Source organism: Stigmatopora argus, chromosome 13 (genome assembly GCF_051989625.1).
Source record: "Stigmatopora argus isolate UIUO_Sarg chromosome 13, RoL_Sarg_1.0, whole genome shotgun sequence".
Classification (NCBI taxonomy): domain Eukaryota; kingdom Metazoa; phylum Chordata; class Actinopteri; order Syngnathiformes; family Syngnathidae; genus Stigmatopora; species Stigmatopora argus.
Window position 1 is genome coordinate 15,445,952 of NC_135399.1, and position 20,007 is coordinate 15,465,958.

Genomic DNA, 20,007 nt, shown 5'->3' on the forward strand with positions numbered 1-20,007 from the left:
TGAAAACAACAGCGCTTCTTTTATAACTGAGCTGGAATCACTAGCAAACACAGCAATTGTGGCATAACTAGAGGCGGAGCCCTTAAATCTATCTATATATTGCTTAAATGTGGCCATTTGCTCACACGTTTTTAAACATTTAGAAAGTAAACTTAGCTGGAGTTTGCGTTAGATTGACTCGTGCCTTTGGTCGCATTGTTGTGATGACTTTGGAATGAGAGCTAAACTTTTAAAATCTCAGTACATAAACAAATGTCCTTATTTAAGTAACCAACAGGTGTAAATGTTTTTTTTAATTTAAAGGAACAAACTCCTTGAGTCAGAAACTTGAATTTCTTGTTGTGCGTGCGACACAAAAAGGATGCGGTGGGTCGTACGAAGTTATGAAAGTCAAGAATCGGCATTCTTGAGTTTCACAACTTCATGGTTTGCAGTCTCAGGGATATGTAATCAAGTTTTAGCTTAATTCCCGAGGCGAAATTTCTTAAATAAACGTCTAAAATTGTTCACGTGGAAAAAAGGCGTTGGCAAATGTCGTTTTGAGCTGGAAAATGTCATACGGTAGAGAAGTTTGAATCTGCGACACTCACCATTGTGGATGCTGCACTTATTCCTTTGGATTCACAAATGCTTTATTGACTATAAATTGGGAAAAGTTGTCTTTGCATTCGTTGTTTTCTGTCGAAAAACCTCCTATAAAAAACAGCTGCGCAGCTCCATCAGGCTTGAAAAACAAAGTCTCAGACAGAAATAGACAATAATTGCAGAAGTACATCACTTCCCTGTTTCATTAAAAGTTGAACAAATATGAAGAGTAATTTCTGCTTTATAGGCAGACACAAAAGGCATTCATGCAACGACAATGTCGTTTTTTTCCCAATTTTAAACCCTAATACTTTGAAATGTACCGGCCTTTTTTTTTACAACGTCACTTTGTATCGCTTGCAGTTTTCGATGGATACAAGATTAAAAATCCAAAACAGCAACCTCGGCCCATTGCTGCCCTTATTAATGATTTCAATTCCCCTTATTAAGCGATAAAAATAGGTTACAAATATTCCGAAAATGTTGTCCCAAGTGGACACGGTGTCCAATCAGTCGGTGCAGTAAATTCAAGATACTGGATGACGATAACAGCTTGACTGTCTGGATACATTGCTTGCTGACACGCTATAAGTATATAGTGAAAAGTGCATATGTGAAAGTGGAATCATGCTTAAGGCATGACAATATTATTATGATAATGTTTTCGTCTGCTACCAGTGACCGAGACGATCCGAATTACAGCCAAAATGGGTGAAATCAGATCGGTTTCCCCAAAAACGTGCTAAAAAAATCCCGTACAAAAGTTGTTATACAGCACACACAATTTGAAATGATCAAAAAACGTTACAAAAATTCAGAAAAAACGTACAAGTCGACAGGTATGACAATGTAGTCCCGAAAGTGAAAAAAATGGAGAGGCAGCCCAAAGACAAATGGTGGGATTCCGGTCAAACCGGTCTTATTTACAAGGTCTCTTTAAAAAGGTTATTGTATTGCTTGTGGCTTTCGGTGGCTAAAACGCTCCTCACGCTAAACCAGAAGTAGGGCTGAGCCCGAGGGTTGGCGGGCCACTGGAGAACCGAGCGTTTGTACAAGCGCTTCCGCAGTCGCAGGTACTTGGAGTTGCAAGGCACGTCCTCCAAGAGGATCAGCACGATCACGTCGTTTTTTTCGTCCATCAGCCTCTGGTGGGCCATGTAGAAAGCCGTCTTAAAGTTGCCGCTCCGGATGTAGTCGTTGGTGAGGACGAAGACGGTCCTCTTGCTCTCGTGGATGCTCCGCGCCAGGTTGTCGATCAGCGGGTGTCCCGGGATCCAGTCCCGGTCCTCCAGACACAAGGCCAACCGCCGATCGCCCCGTTCCTCCAGGTGGACGCACATTTCGCCGGCCACCCACTCCGTCACGGCGGCGTCGTCTTTGTCGTACAAGACGAAGGCGTCGTAGAGGGAGTCCCGGGAGGGCAACGGGCGGTAGCCCTTGAGCTTGGCCCGGCAGAAGTGGTAGATGTACCAGACGTCCCACAGGAAGAGGTGACTGGAGATGCAGAGGACGAGCGAGACCAGGACCAGGGACGAGTTGACCGCGAAGAGAACGGCGGACAAGCCGCCGTGCTGACAGGCCAGCAGGTCCACCGAGATCACGGCTCGACCCCTCTGCGTCTCCGGGGCGGCGCAGGTCACCTGGGTGGCCAGATTGGGGATGAACACCTTGGTGCCGTTGAGCCACCGGACGAATAGCGTGACGTTGCAGGTGCACACAAAGTCGTTGTGGTCCAAAAGTAGCATTTCCATCCGATCCACCACGTCGTCCGGGAAGCTGGATTCCTCGATGTGTCGGATGCGGTTGAAGCTCACGTCCAGGTACTTGAAGTCGTACGCCTCGGCCAGAAAATTCGGGCTGATGCTCAGGATCTTGTTGTGGTGCAAGATGAGCTTCTTCAGAGATCTGCTGCAGTTGGACAGCACGCTCGGAAGTGTGGACAAGCTGTTGCCGGAGAGGTCCAGGACTAGCAGCCCCGGGATGAGTGCCAGTTTTTCCCACGGGAACGATTTCAATCGGTTGTGCTTCAGCAAGAGTGAGGACAGGGTCTCCGGCAGATTGCCGAACACCTGGGAGGGGATGAAATCCAGATTGTTCTGGGAGATGTCCAGGACCTTCAGGGCGAGCAGTTTCTTGAAATAGCCCACATATCTGGTGTCCCCGTCTCGCCAAAACACATCCAGTCGGTTGTCTCGGAACTCCAGTGTCTCCAAGGAGTCGCTTTCCATCTCGGTATTCGTGGAAGTAGAAATCTTGTTGTGGTTCATGCGCAAAACCTTGAGCTTTTTCAGATTCCGGGTAAAGTTCAGCATGTGGGTCAAGCCCTCAGACTCAAAATAGTGGTTGTTGTAGCTAATGTCCAGGATGACCAGCCTCTTGAGCTCCTGGAAGGCGCTGGCGTAGCGCAGGTCCATGCGATTGAAGGTGAAGTCCAAATATTCCAGGCGACTCAGGTAGCTAAATTCCGAACCGTTCAGACTTTGGCTCATGGCGTTTCCCGATAGGTTCAGGCAACGCACTTCTGACAGGTTTAAAAAGCCCGCGTGCAAAAAGAAAATGTTATTCCGGCTCAGGTCCAGGGTTTTGCCATATTGGGAGCATTTGCTTTTGGCAAAAGTCTTGCGGCCGGCAAAATCCTTCTCCTTGTTTCTGCAGCTGCGTGCGTATTCGTCGTAGCGGAAGTACTCGGTTCCTCGGACTTGCTCGTACTGGTAGTCGGCCAGCGTCTGAGACCAGAACGACGCCTTCCCCTCCGCGCCGATGCCGCTTTGCCCTTCCGCCGATATTTTATTGTTGGAGAGGCTGACGATTTTATAATTGGGAAAGCCCATTAACACCCTGAAGTCGGTCGTCTTAATAAAATTGGTCCCCAAGTCGATGACCTCCAACTTGGGCAGATGCATCAGGGGGGCAACGTTCTCAAATTGCAGCGTCTGAAACACCAGGCCTTCCAGACGAAGGACTTTAAGCGACCGGAGTTTGGAAAAATGTTTGCTCAGAGTCAGAGTTCGAGGATATTCCTGCAATTCGTAGTTGAACGAAAGGTCCAGCGTCTCCAGTTTGCTCAGGTACCGCGTGAAGTCGCTGGTCCCGATATCCCCCGCTAAAAAGTTTGCCGACAGATCCAGGACTCGCAGATCCGTGGTACCGTGGAACCATTCGGGCAACACACGTCTCAAAGAGTTGCTGTGCAAAAGCAGGGTTTGCAATTTCCTCAACTCTTTGAAAGCCGACGCGCTGATCCCAAGCGGCGAGTTCTTGGGACAAGGGGTGCACGGGAACGGGACGTTGTAGCAACGGGGACAGTTTCCGCTCAGGTCCAGGGTCTCCAAGTTTGTCAGGTTCTGGAAATCGTCCTCCGTCACCTCCTCGATGTTATTGTTGTGCAGATACAACGACCGCAGACTCGCGGGCAACTGGCGCGGAACGAAAGACAGGTTGTTGGACTTGAGAGACAACAGAGTCAGATTGACCAGCTGGGAAAAAGTTCCGTCTTCGATTCGGTAGGAGACGTTGCACGGATTTCGATAGTAGCAGTTTTGGCCCAGGTACAGCACCTCCACGTTTCTCACGCTGGAAAAATTGGAGGCGGAAATGTCATAGATGCGATTGACTTCTAAGCTCAAGAGGACAAGACCGGGAGGCAGACCGCTCGGAATACGATCCAGTTGGTTCCCATCCAGATACAGCGCTCGGAGATTCCGCGAGCCGCTGAAGGTGTTTTCCTCCACCACCAGGCTTTGCGTGCAGATGTGGTCTTTGGCTCCAACTTTTATGGGGACGCAGTTGCAGCGCATGTCCAGCTCGGTCAGGTTCTCCAGACTCTTAAAGGAGCTGGAGTTCAACTTGGGGATGTGGTTGATGGTCAGCGTCAGATTGGTGACGTCTCTGGGGATCCCCGCCGGGACCGCTTTGAGCCCCCTGGCGCCGCAGTCCACCGCCACCCCGCTTCCGTTGTCGAACTGGCTCACGTCGCAGGGCAGAGTTTTGGGGTACGGGTCGATGGCCGCCGATTTGGACGGGCAGAAGGAAAATACCAGCAGGGCAGTGTAGCACACCTGGTTGTGGAAAGACGCAAACGTTCTCAGTACGTATTCGACTTCCAGTTCAAGAATAATTGACCTTTACTTTTTGAGTTTGTTCATTTTCAGAACAAAATTCACGTCACGAAACGACATTGTACCATCGAAAGATTTGTCTAGTCAATTCGATTAGATACGTTACAACTGATAATGCAAGAACGCAGTATTATATATATATATATATATATATATATATATATATATATATATATGTATAGAGTATATATTTATTTATGTCTACAATGTCTTTTGCTGTGTCTGTATTCTCACCCTCTTTCTACTGTGACGGTGACATTTCCTGAATACGAGATGAAAAAAATTATCTAAAGTAATCTAATCTAATCTATTTTTTTCGTGGTTTGTTTTATTTTAAGGGGTCGCGGGGTGCTGGAGCCTATCCCAGCGAGAAAAAAAGTGCAATATCTAATTTCATGATTCTTTTAGTCCTTGTGCCTTTCATGTTGTCTATTAGGAGCTATCATAATATTTTCACATTTAAACAAATTAAATAACCAAATCCACTAATATACACAGAGCTTTTTTTTTAAACGGAGTCCATTTCTGTTTAAACTAAATTCACACAAATATTGAGTATCTTTCTGCCAGTGTTTAAAAAAATGAAGTTTCCCTTTTTTGATTTAAATCTAATATTTTTAAACAAAAGGTAGAAGCCATCAATTTGTGCCTACTTTGAACTCCAAACATTTGTTAGGTAAAAACGCCAAATGCTACTCACCAGATGAAAAGACATGATGCACGCGAGAGCTTTTCTTTTTGAAGTTGCAATACAGACGAGGTTGTGAGATGAAAGCAGCAGGTGCTGAAATGTCGATTTTTAGCCCCGCAGTATCACTTCCCCTTGGGCGGGTCATCTGCCATTTTCTTCCTACTTTGGCCCTCCAATGACTAATACAACAATTCATCTCAGTATCAAAAAGGGGATCATTTTGATGCCACTTCATTGTCATCATAGAAGTCCATTTTGATTTAAAGCTTCACCTTCAAGTTAAAGCACGACCGCAAAGGCCTTTTATTTCTTTCATTTTTTTGCCTGCACAATCGTGAAATATCTCAAATGTTCCCTTCTCTTTCCTGCAGCCAGACATATTCAAATGATGCTTGACTGCACGCTGAAGTAGCCCACCATCATCATCATCATCATCATCATCATCATCATCATCATCATCATCATCATCATCATCACTAATTCAAAAGGCATCGCCAGCACTCAAGCCCAAAGAAATGGTAAGAGCATGAATTATTTTATGTCGTTATGAAATGACACGTGCAGATTAAGCCAGCTGCATTCTCACAACTCGTGTTATTAAGATTTGATGCCTAGGGAATGAGTTCTCGTAGAAATGCACGTTGGATAAATGCGAAATAAAAATGCTGCCATGCACAAACGCAAACATTGCAGGCTTGTCGGATTTGAAATTTTTAATCATGTCCACCAAAAAAATGACAGGGAAGTGTACAGCGTGTCCACGTAATCGTCCGGAAAATGGAAAAAAAGTGCATTATTTTAACCGCGTCGTTTCCTGTGCAACTGTACATCATATTTCTCCCGTATATTCAATATTTGAGCTTTTTAAAAAACAATATACTTTGAAATTCCTTCATGACAACCAATATATCATTGAAATAGTTCTTATTTACTATTAAATACTCGAGTGGAGGTCCATCTTTAAAATCCCGTGATTCACCGTGTAATAAAATATATAGTGTACACAAGGCATTTTATTTTTTATTTTTTTTAGTCGTAGCAGTTCACGTTGGTCACACCCATGTTATGGCTTTAAAATCAACAATCGGGGCGGCTTGTTTCGTAGCACGGCGTTGTCATTAAGCGGACCAGTCCGTCGATGGCGGCGGACACGTCGGCCGAGTCCCGCGTCAGCGTCTTCACGCTGGGGTCTTCGGGGGTGCCGGCCAACGACGCCTCGGCCGATTCCAGCAGACGCGCGTAGTTGACCGCCACCCGGTCGGCCTGCGCCAGCACGCCGTGGCGCTCGGCGTCGCCGCGAAGGCCTTCCGCCAGAGACATGCAGGCTTGCGCTAGGCAACACAGCGTGTGGAAACTGTGGGTGAGCGTTAGAAGAAGCTCCTCCGGGCTGCCGTACTCCGCCGCCATCTGAGCGCAGGCGCCGCTCAGCGCCTTGGCCTGCGCCACCAGGAGCCCGCGGGTTTCCGCGTGGGCGTGGCCGTGAGCCCGAGACGCGTGCCGGCCGCACCGCAGCAGGGTCGCCAACTCTAAAGCGTCGGTCCGCGCCAGCGCAAAGCCGCTGCGAAGGCTGTAGGTTTTGCCCTTCATGGAATTGACGCGCGCTAAGCGCTCTTCCAGGCTCGGTTCGGGTTCGCCGTCCGAGGGTTCGCCGCGGTCGCGCTCTGTTGTCGTCTTCTGTCTCCAGAGGAAGCAGCAAGCCGGCCTCCGGCACCTCCACGCGCCCGTTTCCAGCCACGCGGATGTCGGGTTGAAGGAGAGCGAAGTGCGCGACGAGGTTTTGGGGAGCGTTTTGGCGTAGAGTACGCGGCGGGCTTTGGGGCCACGCCGCGATTCGGATTTCTGGCCGCCGTCCTTCCCGGCGAACGTGGCCTTAGTCCGTTCGAGCAATGCCTCGAAGCTCCCGGAGGCCGGCATGACGGCGCTCCAGCTCCTCCCGTGCGTCGGAACCCTCCGTGGCTTCCCCAGGCCGCCTTTGACCGGCGCCCGCGTGGATCCGCCGCCGAGGGGAGGCGGGGCGTGGGGGCGGGACTCGGCCCATGGTGGCCCGCTGGGCTCGGTGCAGCTTGTTGATAACGATGGTGACATTACGGTGGTGGCGTTACTGGTCTGGTGACGGCGCGGTAAGGATGTCTCTTCTTCAAGCGTCCTCTGTTGTGTGCAGGCTACACTAGGGGGAGGAGCAAAAGATAGCCGTTAAGCATTCACTTGACACTGTTTGATGGATATCCTTAAATGTGCAATGCTTTTGTTGTCAAGTATAATTACATTTGTATCACAAGTATGGAGGACAGAACAGTGGAAACCGACGTTGCTAGTAAGACATTGTCTGAGGATTGTTTTGAGCACGTAGACAAATTAAAAAAGGAAGTTATGTGAGCGGTACAACCAGGAAGTGTCAGTAGTGGTCTCGTTGGTCATCCCTAGGTAAGGTGGCGGCGCCCTGAGCGAGCAATGGCAGGCACAAGTGAGTGAGTTTTTTATGTTTTATATTTTGGATGACTTTATCGGCAACATTGTCTTGCGTTCTTGCAGTTTTGTGCATGTCAAGTCTAATTTGTGCGCATATAAGCCGTACCCTCATTTTTTTGAGTGACAAATACGGCTTATATGCGAGAAAATACGCTAGGTCTTGCTTTTGTCTTGGGCTTATTAGGTATCCCAGGGGTACGCTGGAGAGGAGATGCTAAGATGCTAAGCGTTGTATACTGATTCTTTTATGCAATAATTCAGAGGGCTTATTATCCGTTGTTAGCAAATTGTTCATGTAAGCTGCCCACCATTATCTTCAATCTCAGTTTCGTAGAAGATATTCACGTATTCATTGAGAGTCGTGAGGGAGTGGCGTGACATAACTTAGTTTTACCTGTGGTTTCTTTGATCTTCGACAGGCGGTGACCACCGTCCCGGCTACTTCCGAAGCCGGAGTCGGAACCGGTCGCCGCCGGGGTCTTCCGTAGTGGCGCCGCTTCTTTATTTTGGCCCGAGAGAACGTAGACCTTCTCCTCGGCGCCCGTGGCGTAACTCAGCCCCTTCAGGGAAGACTCGGACAGGAGGTGCGGGTTGTCCGCCACGCAGAGGGGGGAGTCCATCGGGGTGACGCAGCTGCTGCTACCCGTGCCGCATCCGGCGTCGATGGAGGAACACTGGGAACTTTGGAGAGAATGAGCGCCCTCGCTCTGCAAGGACGACATGCGCTTGCTCAAGTGGTATTCGTAGAGCCTCGTCACGTCCTGCTCCGACGCCGCCGCCGCCCCGACTCGCGGCTCGCCGTCCCGCCAAGGCTCGCTGCCTTCCGCCCCTTTGGAAGGAGAGCGGAGTTGGCTTCGTTCATCCGAATCCCGCTCGCCTCCTTTGACCGCCAACCGGTCCACGTGGGACGCCTGCGATTCGTCGGCGTATTCCGGGGCGAGAGCCTCGTCCGTTTTGTTGGCCGGCGCCCTGTGCGGCCATTTCTGATGGCGCTCCTTGAGGGAGGTCCGTCCCAGATCCAGTTGATTGACGTAATAGGAATCTCTGACCGTGAAGGTGTTGTACCTCCCCACCAGATGCGGAGGTTCTTCTTTGGCTTGCTCTTGGGAAGTCGCCGGCTGGCCCGGAATCGGGTTCTCCGACTCCCCCGGTTTTGCTTTGCGTTTGCTCATGAGCGAGTCAACGTGTAACTTTGTGAAGTACTCGCTGACGGATTTGATTTCCATCGTCTCCGGCTCCATCTCGCCGCCGTCCGAGTGGAATAGCCGCGAAGAGGCGGCGGCGGCCGTGGCTTTGAGATCCTCGTCCCGTTGCCGCGTATTCGCGGCTCCTTCCGACTTTTCCTCATTGGTGGCATGGTAACCTTCCGCCGCCGCCGACAATTGCATCCTCAAGTGGTGGTCCGAGTGTCTCTGGACGGAGGCCAGCTCGGAACTTTCCGTCATCTCCGAGGAGTTGGTCTCGTTGCCGGAATCGGACGAGTCGGGGCTGAACGCTCGGGATATTTCGACACCTGCGTGCCACACAAAGACAAAATCCTCATCAGCGCCTTCATTTTTGGAGGCCGCCAGAATACAATCGGAACGAGGGATGAATGAAAAGGAAAGAATGTAGTCGAGCGCTTTTGATAGACTTTTTGACTTTGCGTAAGATCAAATCTGACAAAGGCAAGTCGAATCTTTTTCATTTGCAAATGAATCAGCGACATCTAAAATCTGCTGACGATTTGCTGACAAATCAGCCTGGATTTATGTATGTGGGGAAAAAACTGTTTTTGGAGGATGGCGTTGGTTGGCGAGCTTGGGCGTTGTCAACGCAACACGTGTTTTGGTCTATTGACGGACTGGTGTACTGCCAGATCAAAGACTCGGCCTTAAACGGTTCTGTAGTATATATCTAAAAACATTGGGGTGCTGGTTAGAAGGGGGTCACGCATTTGTAAGGGAGTCAATGGCATTTGTAACAACCATTTGCATATGTAGACTCAAAGACCATTCAAAGACCCCTCAAAGACCAATCCAAGACACAATAGTAAAACCTCTAAACCAGAGGTCACCAAACCGGTCCTCGAGGGCCGCTGTGGGTGCAGGTTTTTGTTCCAACCGATCCAACACAAACCGTTTAACCAATGAGATTTCTGCTGCAAAATGAAGCACCTGACTGCAATCCACTGATTGCACTTGTAGGATACCAGATTGGTGGAAAGGTTTCCTCTTACAGGTTGGAACGAAAACCCGCACCTACTGCGGCCCTTTCTGGAATAGTTTGGGGACCACTGCTCTAAACAAAAACAAAAAAAGTAGCATGTATGGTAATGAATGTGAACTCTTATGGAGAAATGAATGAAGAAACTAAGACAAATGCAACTAGAAAACAAAATGGGCTTTATTGGTAAAAATGAAGAACACGAAATGAAAAGTGAATGAAGGTAATACTTGTGATGTTAATGAATGAACGTTACAATAGCAAAAGGGGAACCTGTGCTGTTCTCAGATTGCGCCGGTTCCTCGGATGCTGCCAGGGCCTCCAGGGCCTGCAAAGTGCTGACCACGGCCTGGTCCAGGGGCTCCCCCTGATTCTGCCCACCGTGGGCCGGCACCCTGTCGATCAGGGACACGGGGACGTCGTCGCGGCCCCCGGCCTCCCGCTGCTCCTCCTCGTCCGAGCTGTCCCTGAAGCCAGGAGGGGGCGCCGCGATGGCCAGGTTGAGCGAGTGCAGCAGTACGTCGCTATCCTCCTCGTCGTCGCATTCCGGCGGGGGCGGGAGGGAGGTCAGATCGATGATGTCGTCGCTGGAACCCGAGAGGGAGAACATGGCGGGCTTGTCCAGGTCGCCCGTCACCAGGTCCTCCTCGCAGCTGACGTCGTCTTCGTCTTCCGCGTCGTCCGTGGTCTCCGCGTAGCAGATGTCGTGCAGCAGCGGCTCCTCGAACATCTTGGCGGAGTACTGATACACCTCGCCGTCTTCCAGGGCGTCCATCATCCCGTAGTCCTCTTCCAGGCGCCTGTACACGGGGCTGTGATTGTCCACAATCTCGGAACTGTCGTCCATCAGTCTCTGGTAGCCCAGATTTTGGGGGTTGACGGTGTCCAAGGGAGAATCTCCAAATATGAAAGACACCTTTGCGTTCCCGCAGGGTTCTTGGCCTTTGGTCCGTGGGACGTTGAGGTACGTTTGGGTGAGCGGCACCCTGCAGAACTCCGCCCTTTCCACCAGACGTATCGAGTGTTGAGCCTGATGAATCTCAGGCATGTAGGACAGCTGGCCTTCGCATCTGCCGCCGCGGTCCAGGTACTCGCACTCCTGCTGGGAAAAATCCTGGCTGCACCGCTGGTTGTTTCTGTCTTCAAATCCCTTGTTGGGGGTGCTATAAGTGCACTCGATGGCCCGGTAAGTCGGCTTGATCCGCGCCCCGTGGCCTGGGAAGAAGAGGACAAGTAGAAACAACGAGTCTTTGGACCGCACCGAGATCGCCACGGCAGGTAGACGCACTTGTGTCCGAAGCGTCGGTCTTAGCCATGTTGAAGATAGAGCGGCGAGAGTCCACCAGCAATCTGTAGTACCCGGCGGTCAGACAGGCCAGATTCATTGCGTCCACGGACTCCATTAGGAGAGTGATGGGCTGCAAAGCAGGGAGATTGGCAAACGGAACCAACGAAACGGAACCAACGAAACGGAACCAACGAAACGGAACTCAACGGACTCGGGTTTGGGTTAACTTCAAGCAAAGATGCCAACCTTAACATCCAGAACGTGGAGCTCCACTCGAACTTTGTTGTCTTCCTCTGCGTACATCTCGATGCGGTTGACGTGGCTGAAATCCGCCAGAAGTGCCACCAAGTTGGTTTTGGTGTTGATCACGTGGCTGATGCCGTATTTGGGCCCGACCAGCAAGGTCACTTCAGTGTGCTTCTCGCCTTGCTGCAAAAAGAATCGGCATCAATGCTAACGTCCAACGCCTTGCTTCCTCACGACTACCACTTACAATAAGCGTAGACTTGAACACCCGCCCGCCGTAGAGCCTCAAGTCGCTGAGATACTTCAGATAATGGACCTTAGCCTGCAAAGCCGTCAGCTGCAACGCAATCAAACACGGCGCTTTCTGAGAAACCATCATATGGTATCGCAGTAAGATCAGCCAAACCGTTCGGTCCACGGTTCTTTACCTTTTTACCCGGTGGAACCAAATTCTGGTTGCTTTTGAGGATGTGACTGAGGGCTTTTTTGATGTTCTTCTCTTTCATGCTGGACAGCACGGCAGGGGGCAGGAACAAGGCCAGCCCCCACTCTTTCCTGCGGATACACAATCCACGGAAGGTCAATCCATCGTGGGGGAGGAGCATGGCGTGGTACGTAATGCCGCTATCTGGGTTATTAACTAATCGGTGGTCCTCTTTTAACAAAACGGCCTCAGATGCCATCAAACTATTTCAGCCGCGAGTGAAATCATTATATTTCCACTTACTCGATATATTTAAGGGACACTTTCTGGGACTGCTTGGTATTGAGGGTTAGGATGTACATCTGCAGGGCGGCCAGACGAAGGGCCGTGTCGTATTTCAGCTCCGAGCCAAATCGTTCCAGTACCACATCGTTACAGCTCTTTGGAAAAGAGGACAGCGGGTTACGTTACCGATTGAGCACAGCTAATGTACGTCTAGTTATCCATAATATCGACGGACCTATCGGTACTCACCTGAACGTAGAGATACTCAAACGCTGTGGCGTCTCTCCTAAGCAGCTCTAACGGGTCCTTTGGGACGAAGGTGATGCGAAAAAAACACTTCATCTTATGCGACCCCGGCCTCTTTGTCACCTTTGATCGGAGACAAACAGTAACGTAAACGTTAAACGCAAATCCTCTCGACGGTTTTTCAAAATAAGTCAACTGTTTTCCCATTGACCAGACAGGAGTCACTTTGACAAATGACCAACGTTCAAACAACTTCTGAGGTTTCAAACTGGGATTTTAAAAAGTAAAATACAGTATTATCTGGAATAGCAACATTCCGTAATGCAGTAAAATTAGTTGTTGAAGCAAAGTTTGCCGTCTTACCTGAGTTAGCATCTCTTGCTCGTGCAGTAGCATGAGCTTGCTGGCCGATCCTTCAGCTCGATGCTCCAGAATTAGGGAGAAGTGTTCGATGCTCTTGATGGATAGCTTCTCTTGCAGTGTTAAGATGACATCCTTTTCAATGAGAAATGACCGTTCAGGTTCAGTTTGGAACCGTCAGATTTCGTCCAGATGTCACCTACCTTAATAGACGTGTTGCTGTCAAACTTAAACGATTTCGTTTGACCATTTTCCAGGTAGACTTTGAGAACATTTGGCATAAAAAGAAGCGAGTTGTCCTTCACAGTTTCCTGTGAAAGGAATGAAAACAAGAAACTCATTAGAGGAAAAACAGAAGAACAGATCCCGTTTAAGATGGTCTTGGCAAGATGGTTACTTAAGGATAACAGCCCTGGGAATAAATATCCTGGCTATTTATCATTTTCAACCTCCAGTCAGAGGATAATGAGGTGGCTTTGTACAATGGGAACACGCCATTTAAAGTCTTGGGCAGGCAATTAGGAGATGCGCGTCTTCTGTTTACGCTTGGATATACAGTGGTGCAAAATATAGATAATTCTTGGTACACATCCCCCGAATGATAAACGTTCTCTTTAGTGCACTGTATAGTCATTACTTGACCCAACTGGTCGATTTATTTAGTCTTAATGGTTAACGTAGGCCAGCCTTCTCCTATTTGCAGCTTCTCAGCTAAAGCCCTTCCGACTCAACGCTACAGAATTCCCATTCTTTTAAAACTACCTATCCCCAAAGGTTCACGCTACTACGTAGAGCAAAGGATCAGCTTTTCCCAAACCACTTCCTTCAGTTAACAGCTCAGAGGACACACCGAAATGCGACGATAGCGACTTACGGGAACCTGGCCGTTGATGATGACTTCTTCGGCAAAGCGCACTTTGACGGGATTGGTCCTTAACTTGGCCTTTTTGGCTGCGCTGATGAACGCCGACTTGGGCGACTTTGGGAGACAAAAGAGAAGTTTTTGTAGGACATTGGGCACTTTGGAACATCAGTTGAAACTAAATCTCTTTGAAAATGGATGCTTCTTTGAAAGCTAATAGCCCCGCTTGCCATCAAGTCTTTGGCAAAGAAAGGTCTGCTAAATGGAAGTCATTCCAGACTGTTTGGTCCTCTTGAATATTATGAAACACTACACAAATCTAACTGCAAGACACTCACCGGGTAGGGCTGGACAACCGTCAACAATATGGACTCCTTGCAGCTCCTGTAAAAGAAAACATTTATGGATTACATCCTTATCCTTTAAGTGAGAAGCTATTTTCAAGATTCCAGGTTTTCGCCCTCCCTGATTCTCGCTAGACTAGATTGAGGACTACAGAAATCAGACTGTCAATAAGAACGGTTCTCCAGATTCGTATCGACTTCTTTTGAGTGCGGCAAAGAATTGTAAATTGAACAAAAGGCTTGAAATTGGTGTCTGCACGGGACACTTCAGTGTCTACCTGGATTCCAGCTAAGTCGGCTACTATAGTCGCCAACAATTTTGAGACCGGATGAATATTTCTAACCTCTCCAACTTGATCAAACCTCCCAATATTTAGAATTTGCAGATAATGCAAAACTGCCAAAACTGGAGGCGACTTCAAGTGTCGAATTTGTAGCAGCGTTTGAGGCTTTTGGTGGTCGGCACGAAAACCATTAGGAAGGTCTTTGTCCTACCTGACGAGGTCAATCACCCTCTCCCTGGGCGCCGAACTGACTGGCTCATCATTGATCATGATGATCTCGTCTCCCGGGATGAGCTTGCCTTCCGACGGACCCCCTGTTCATCATACAAATCGCCACCACGTCTCGTCAAAAATGGTCCATGACGGATAGAAGCTAAAGCCGCTACAAGTTGAGCCTTTCTGTCAAATGGGACCGCTCAGTATTTTTTAAGGAAAAAATACCAGTCAGTTTACCTGGAGTGACCGAGCGGACCACCACCGGTTTTTCACTGCCCGCCACGAAGCCAAAACCAAGCACGGGGTCTCGTCTCATCTCCACCTTTCGGGGTGCCGGCGCGACAAACTTGTCTCCATCTAGGCGAATCTCTTCCAGGGAGCAGCTCGGGCTGTTTGGCAGAAGATAAAGGACCAGATTCACACCCCGACGCAAAATCATTTTTACTGCGCCGTCCCGGAAGCCCTTTCAGCACGCCACCGCCAGCGCCATCTCGACGGCGCCCGCCATGTTGGATAATTAAAGCCCCGGGGCTCGGCAGTCCGTGTATAATTCACATTCATCCTTGACAAATGTGCTATTCCGCTGTAATGACTAACAATTAACCAGTCACGACACAAAGACGCAGCCAGATCAAGAAAAGGGGAGAAAGTGGAGCACAATACTCGATAGCTGAGGGCCTCCTTGTGTGAGGAGAAGACTCCTCAAATATTCACCCGTGCCGTTAAAAACGAGTTTAGAAGCACGCTACAAAGGCTTTTTAAGTGTGGACACCGTTCCGAAACGGTATTTTCTTTGACTCAATGAAAGTATGATTTTGCTATTCCGATTCTTTGAAATGTTTGCCTTGAATTTATTTCGTATCTTCCACTAAGTCCAATTTTCCTTTAAATTGTTATTCCGTTTACCTGAACTGGACTAATACTGTTAAAGTGCCACCTTAGTTTACAAAATCTTCCAACACAAAGCTGTATTTTTAGGTTACATCAGTGGAAATTCACTACCATTCAAATGGATTAGACATTGTCGTCAACTGCATTTTAACACATTAAACATTTGTCCATGATATGCATTTAACATGTAATATCTTTGACATTGAATCGTCCAATGGAGGAAGTCTCTGGCCACCTGCTAAACATGGCTTCTTTCCTTCCCATTGTGCAAACAGCCATGTAATACGTGATGACCCCTAATTAGTGCACCCAAGAACAGCCAGCATAGCTCTGTGACGAACGATCCTTAGCCGGATTGTTCCAAAAAGATTTGCGTTTAATTTCGTTCATTTTATTTCAAAAAAGCAGACAACCAGCAAATCAATTTCCACTTTCCAAAGGACAGCGCCATCCGTGTTTATCATCCTTCCTTGCTCATAACTGCAACTGCTTCTTACTTTGTTCACCGTCTTGGCAAACAATGACTCATGCTCCTTTGCTTTTTGTCTCAAATCTTATAATCCATTTTTCCATACTTAAGAACAATGTTCTTCTGCCAAAAGTCCGCGCTTACGCAATTCACTCAGTTTGCTTACATAATGCAAACATGGCTAACCTGTAAACCGCTCCTGTTTCCTTCATTCATTTTCCGAACCGCTTATTCGGGGGGTGCTGGAGCCTATCCCAGCTCACTATGGGACACCCTGAATCGGTGGCCAGCCAATCGCAGGACAACCACGCAAGCCCGGGAAGAACATGCAAACTCCACACAGTGAAGGCCCAACTGGGTTTCGAACCCTCGACCCCAGAACTGCGAGGCCGACGCGCATTTTTTTTTTTTTATATCATGCCTGACTGTATTTATTATTTTTCCATTTTATTATTCTTTTCTCCCAAAGTTACAGTGCGCCTTATAATCAGGTGTGCCTTATCTATGAATTCTGTTTAGGCTTAATAACCTTAAATGCTGCAGCATACTTGTATAATACTGCCCAAGTAATGTATTCAAGACGCGCACATTCATCATTTTTCAAACCCATAAATAAAGCGAGGACTCCATAATTTTATTCATTAATATCTAAAACTGCAATTCCAATGTTGAATGATAAAGAACAAATAATAAACGCAGTACACAGAAGCCCTAATACGCTTCCTGAAAATAAACTCGCTTATTGATCGAGCGCCCCGTGATACACTGTATCCTGAAAACGGAAAAATCCAGTGCTAATATTAAGATGAATGCATTTTTTTATTTTTGTTTTGGCAGCCCACTCCCACATACCAGGACAAATTTCAACAATTGGAGGTTACGAGATGGCAACGCAAAGGTAAGCAATGACCCATTGAAGTTTTCACATTCTGTTGTACTATCATTTTGATTCATTTTTAAATTGTGCACTTTTGCCTTAAACACCCACTTCACCTGTAGTAATAATAATAACAATAACTGGACATTTAAAGCAAATTTTGAAGAATCTTGGCCTCGTTAATACTATCAACCTTATGTCGTGAGTGGACAAATTTTCCAGCCAATCAAACCACTTGACCATTTACTGAAGGGCCACGTCCTTACGTTCATTTCATCAAGGCCACAATGTTTAACATTCCTCCGGCAACACTTCCCGGACCGCATCTCGTCCCGTTAATATTATACGACCTCTGCTTTACGGATGCGACGGCCGCGTTCCTTTAAGGACTGGCGTTCCGGACACGCTACAAGCGGACGTTTGATTATTCACGATTCCGCCGCAAATGTTGACGAACCAGGTCTGACGGCAGAAGAGCCGATCTGCCTCGCGCAGATGCACTCTGTGACTGCGTCCGGCGCGTTCCCGTCTTATATAACGCCTCTCCGCGTCACGCACGCCCGCCGGCCGGACGGTCGGTCGGTCGGTCGGACGGACGGACTCCAACCCACGGGTGACTGGGTTTCGCCTCCCCTTTGCCGCATCACGATAACACGCGGCCATTGAAGAGAAATAAACTTGCGGAAAAGCTCACGCCATAGAACGCGTCAATAGAGCATAATATAGATCATATAGAAACTAAACTCCTTTACCTGACGGTCAATTAAGACGCAATCCTCCGAGGAAAGAGGCAAACGGCAACCGCAAATTCCCGCTCGGGTGAATTTGTTTAAAAAATACGGGGGAAAAAGTCCATTCTTAAGACGGCGTGCAGACTGTAAGTGGGTGTGCGAGAGGCAGATTGTGGTGTGCGGGGTAAAGAAAGAAGAGAACGAGAGAGAGAGAGAGAGTAAGAGAGAGAGAGAGCACAGCAGGGTAGAGAAAGGCGAATCAGTATTCCGAATGCACAGATGGAGACGGCGTGGAGGCAGTGACGCTGCTGAAATAATCATAGCTTTGCCAAGTGCTCTGAAACACGGGAGGATTGGAAGGAGCTTCTTTAAACACTCACTTGATGTAGCAGTCACGCCCCTCTCTAGTGCTGCCCATGTCCCATCCGTTGGGGGGTCCCTGCGAGGAGCTCCACGTCCCCGAAGGGGGCGGCCAGCCCGGTGACTTGGTCCTGTGGCTGCGGGGGAGGCAAGGTCACAGAAAACGCCTCGGTCAAGGAAGGATCGGGCCATCTCGGTCAATAATACGCCGACAAAAACGAGCGATTGCGGAGAAAATTGTGCCGTATTTGGAGGAGACGTCGCTTCTGATATGGAAGTCAACGTCGAGTTGCATTTTAGGGGGGATTTCCGTTCATCAAAGACCCCTAACCCATCAAAGACCCCCACCCAACTCATCAAAGACCCCATCCAACTCATCAAAGACCCCAACCCAAAAGATACATTTTTAGCAATCACGGTTAAACCGGTTAAAGACATGCTCGTTAGCAATACACTAACAGTATGTTCAAAAATATACACCAGGGGTCGGGAACCTCTTTGATGGAAAGAGCCATAAAGCATTTTTATTTTTGAATTGTTAATCCTTGAGAGCTTGTTCTGAATTTAAATGTCAACATTACATGAAAACCCCAGAAAAATTCTTGGTTAAAAACTTTCATTCCGACGCCAACACGAAACTCAAAAGGGAAAAGCAATTTCCGTTTGACGTCAGGCGGAAGAGTTTCGAGTTGCTTCGTCACTCGGCGCCACCTGTGCAAAAAGTGGCCTTGGTGATTGGTCGCCCATGAAAAGAGGAAGCGCTCATAGGAAGGCCTTTTATGGTCTTAATTAGACTAAAGTTTCAAGGCCTTTCAGCAATAAATGTTCTGTGAACTCAAATCCTTTGCTGTCCGTGCACACGGCCTTCCGTGGCCAGTGAGAAAATTAGCGTAGCGTTGTCACGGTAGCAAGTGGGTGAGAATACAGACACAGAAAAAGCCATTTTATACATAATTAGATATACATAATGACAATAAAGCCATTCAATTCAATTCAATTTCCTCATCGACGCTTTCCCAATGCAGTCAGTGCATTTCGACCAATATTCTCCTTCCCATTTCTCTTTTTCCAACAGTAATAACACCCCAAATCCCTACTTTGAATAGGATCAAAGGCCTTTTCTCCGCCCTTTGTCTTCTCGTCCTCGCCCGGCGTTCGCTCCGAAAGCGCCGCCACAAAGTCATGTGGCTTCAAAGACCCGCCTTCCACGTAACGGGGCTCTTTGCATCCATTATTCACAGCCTCCCTCCAACGTCTCTCCCTCCACTAAACGCTTCTCCAGTTATTGCAGCGGCCACAATAAGTCGTGTGCGGCGCCACGCCGTCCGCACGGGCGCGTACGCTAATGCGGCCCGCTGGCGTTGGCGCACGTGCCCGCGTGGAGGTGAATAACGCCATCTCGGCGGGACCGCGCCAGGCGTTTTTCACGGGCGGCGTCGGAGTTCACGCCAGGCCGCGTGTTCTTTTTCCCAAGCGCGGGAGCGCGTTTGCGGCGTACGCGCCTTTCCGGATGCGTGGCTTTATTTGACACACGCCGCATTTGCCGGGAGAAGGCCTCGCTGGGTTTATATTTAGAACACATTTCCCGCAGCCCAAATGATGTGCGCAGGCTGTCGCCGCGCCAAAAGGGAGCTCGCTGCTTTTCGGCGTCCGTGTTTTCGCATTTTCGAGTCGAATACGTGAGGGCTGTCGAGCGACTGTCGTTAAGCGGAAAATGAAAAACACCTCTTTCGTGGGGATCCCAGTGGAAAGAATTTGTGTTGTTTGAACCTGAGCGTACCCAATTTTTTTTTAACCCTTAAAGGGTGCTCGTTTAAATCAACTAGATGTCCAATCCATTAAGACTGGGAAGGACGAATGAACGTTCACTAATTGACTAATTCCCCAACTTCCTGTGTGTGGCTCCAGTTTTTTTTAACTAGGTCTACAATGTCTTGTGTGTCTTGTGTCTGTCTTGCTACTGCAACCAAGAAATTTCCCGAATACGAAATAAAGTTCTAATCTAATCTAATGGATTGGATGTATAGTACGCGACGATAATCATTTAAAGCCATTC

General features: G+C 48.5%; 2 protein-coding genes across 2 annotated transcripts in view; both read right to left on the reverse strand.

Moving 5' to 3' along the window:
- Positions 1-1,427: 1,427 nt before the first annotated feature.
- Positions 1,428-5,418, reverse strand: LOC144087251 (toll-like receptor 7). The gene is made up of 2 exons (XM_077617638.1): positions 5,404-5,418; positions 1,428-4,643 (listed from the first exon to the last, which is right to left on the reverse strand). Exons 1-2 carry the CDS (start codon positions 5,416-5,418, stop codon positions 1,509-1,511), a joined length of 3,150 nt encoding a protein of 1,049 aa, XP_077473764.1. The 3' UTR covers positions 1,428-1,508.
- A 671-nt stretch (positions 5,419-6,089) lies between these two features.
- LOC144087252 (FERM and PDZ domain-containing protein 4-like) overlaps positions 6,090-20,007 on the reverse strand; it is a 28,953-nt gene continuing 15,035 nt past the window's right edge. Inside the window, exons 2-18 of the mRNA XM_077617639.1 lie at positions 17,972-18,103; positions 16,715-16,721; positions 14,861-15,014; positions 14,619-14,721; positions 14,118-14,163; positions 13,792-13,896; positions 13,121-13,228; positions 12,921-13,052; positions 12,561-12,680; positions 12,330-12,466; positions 12,031-12,157; positions 11,850-11,939; positions 11,603-11,785; positions 11,357-11,486; positions 10,342-11,283; positions 8,258-9,376; positions 6,090-7,556 (exon numbers count right to left, since the gene is read on the reverse strand). Of these exons, the coding sequence (XP_077473765.1) occupies positions 6,472-7,556; positions 8,258-9,376; positions 10,342-11,283; positions 11,357-11,486; positions 11,603-11,785; positions 11,850-11,939; positions 12,031-12,157; positions 12,330-12,466; positions 12,561-12,680; positions 12,921-13,052; positions 13,121-13,228; positions 13,792-13,896; positions 14,118-14,163; positions 14,619-14,721; positions 14,861-15,014; positions 16,715-16,721; positions 17,972-18,103 (4,720 nt within the window). The 3' untranslated portion in view covers positions 6,090-6,471. The remainder of the gene's footprint in view (positions 7,557-8,257; positions 9,377-10,341; positions 11,284-11,356; positions 11,487-11,602; positions 11,786-11,849; positions 11,940-12,030; positions 12,158-12,329; positions 12,467-12,560; positions 12,681-12,920; positions 13,053-13,120; positions 13,229-13,791; positions 13,897-14,117; positions 14,164-14,618; positions 14,722-14,860; positions 15,015-16,714; positions 16,722-17,971; positions 18,104-20,007) is intronic.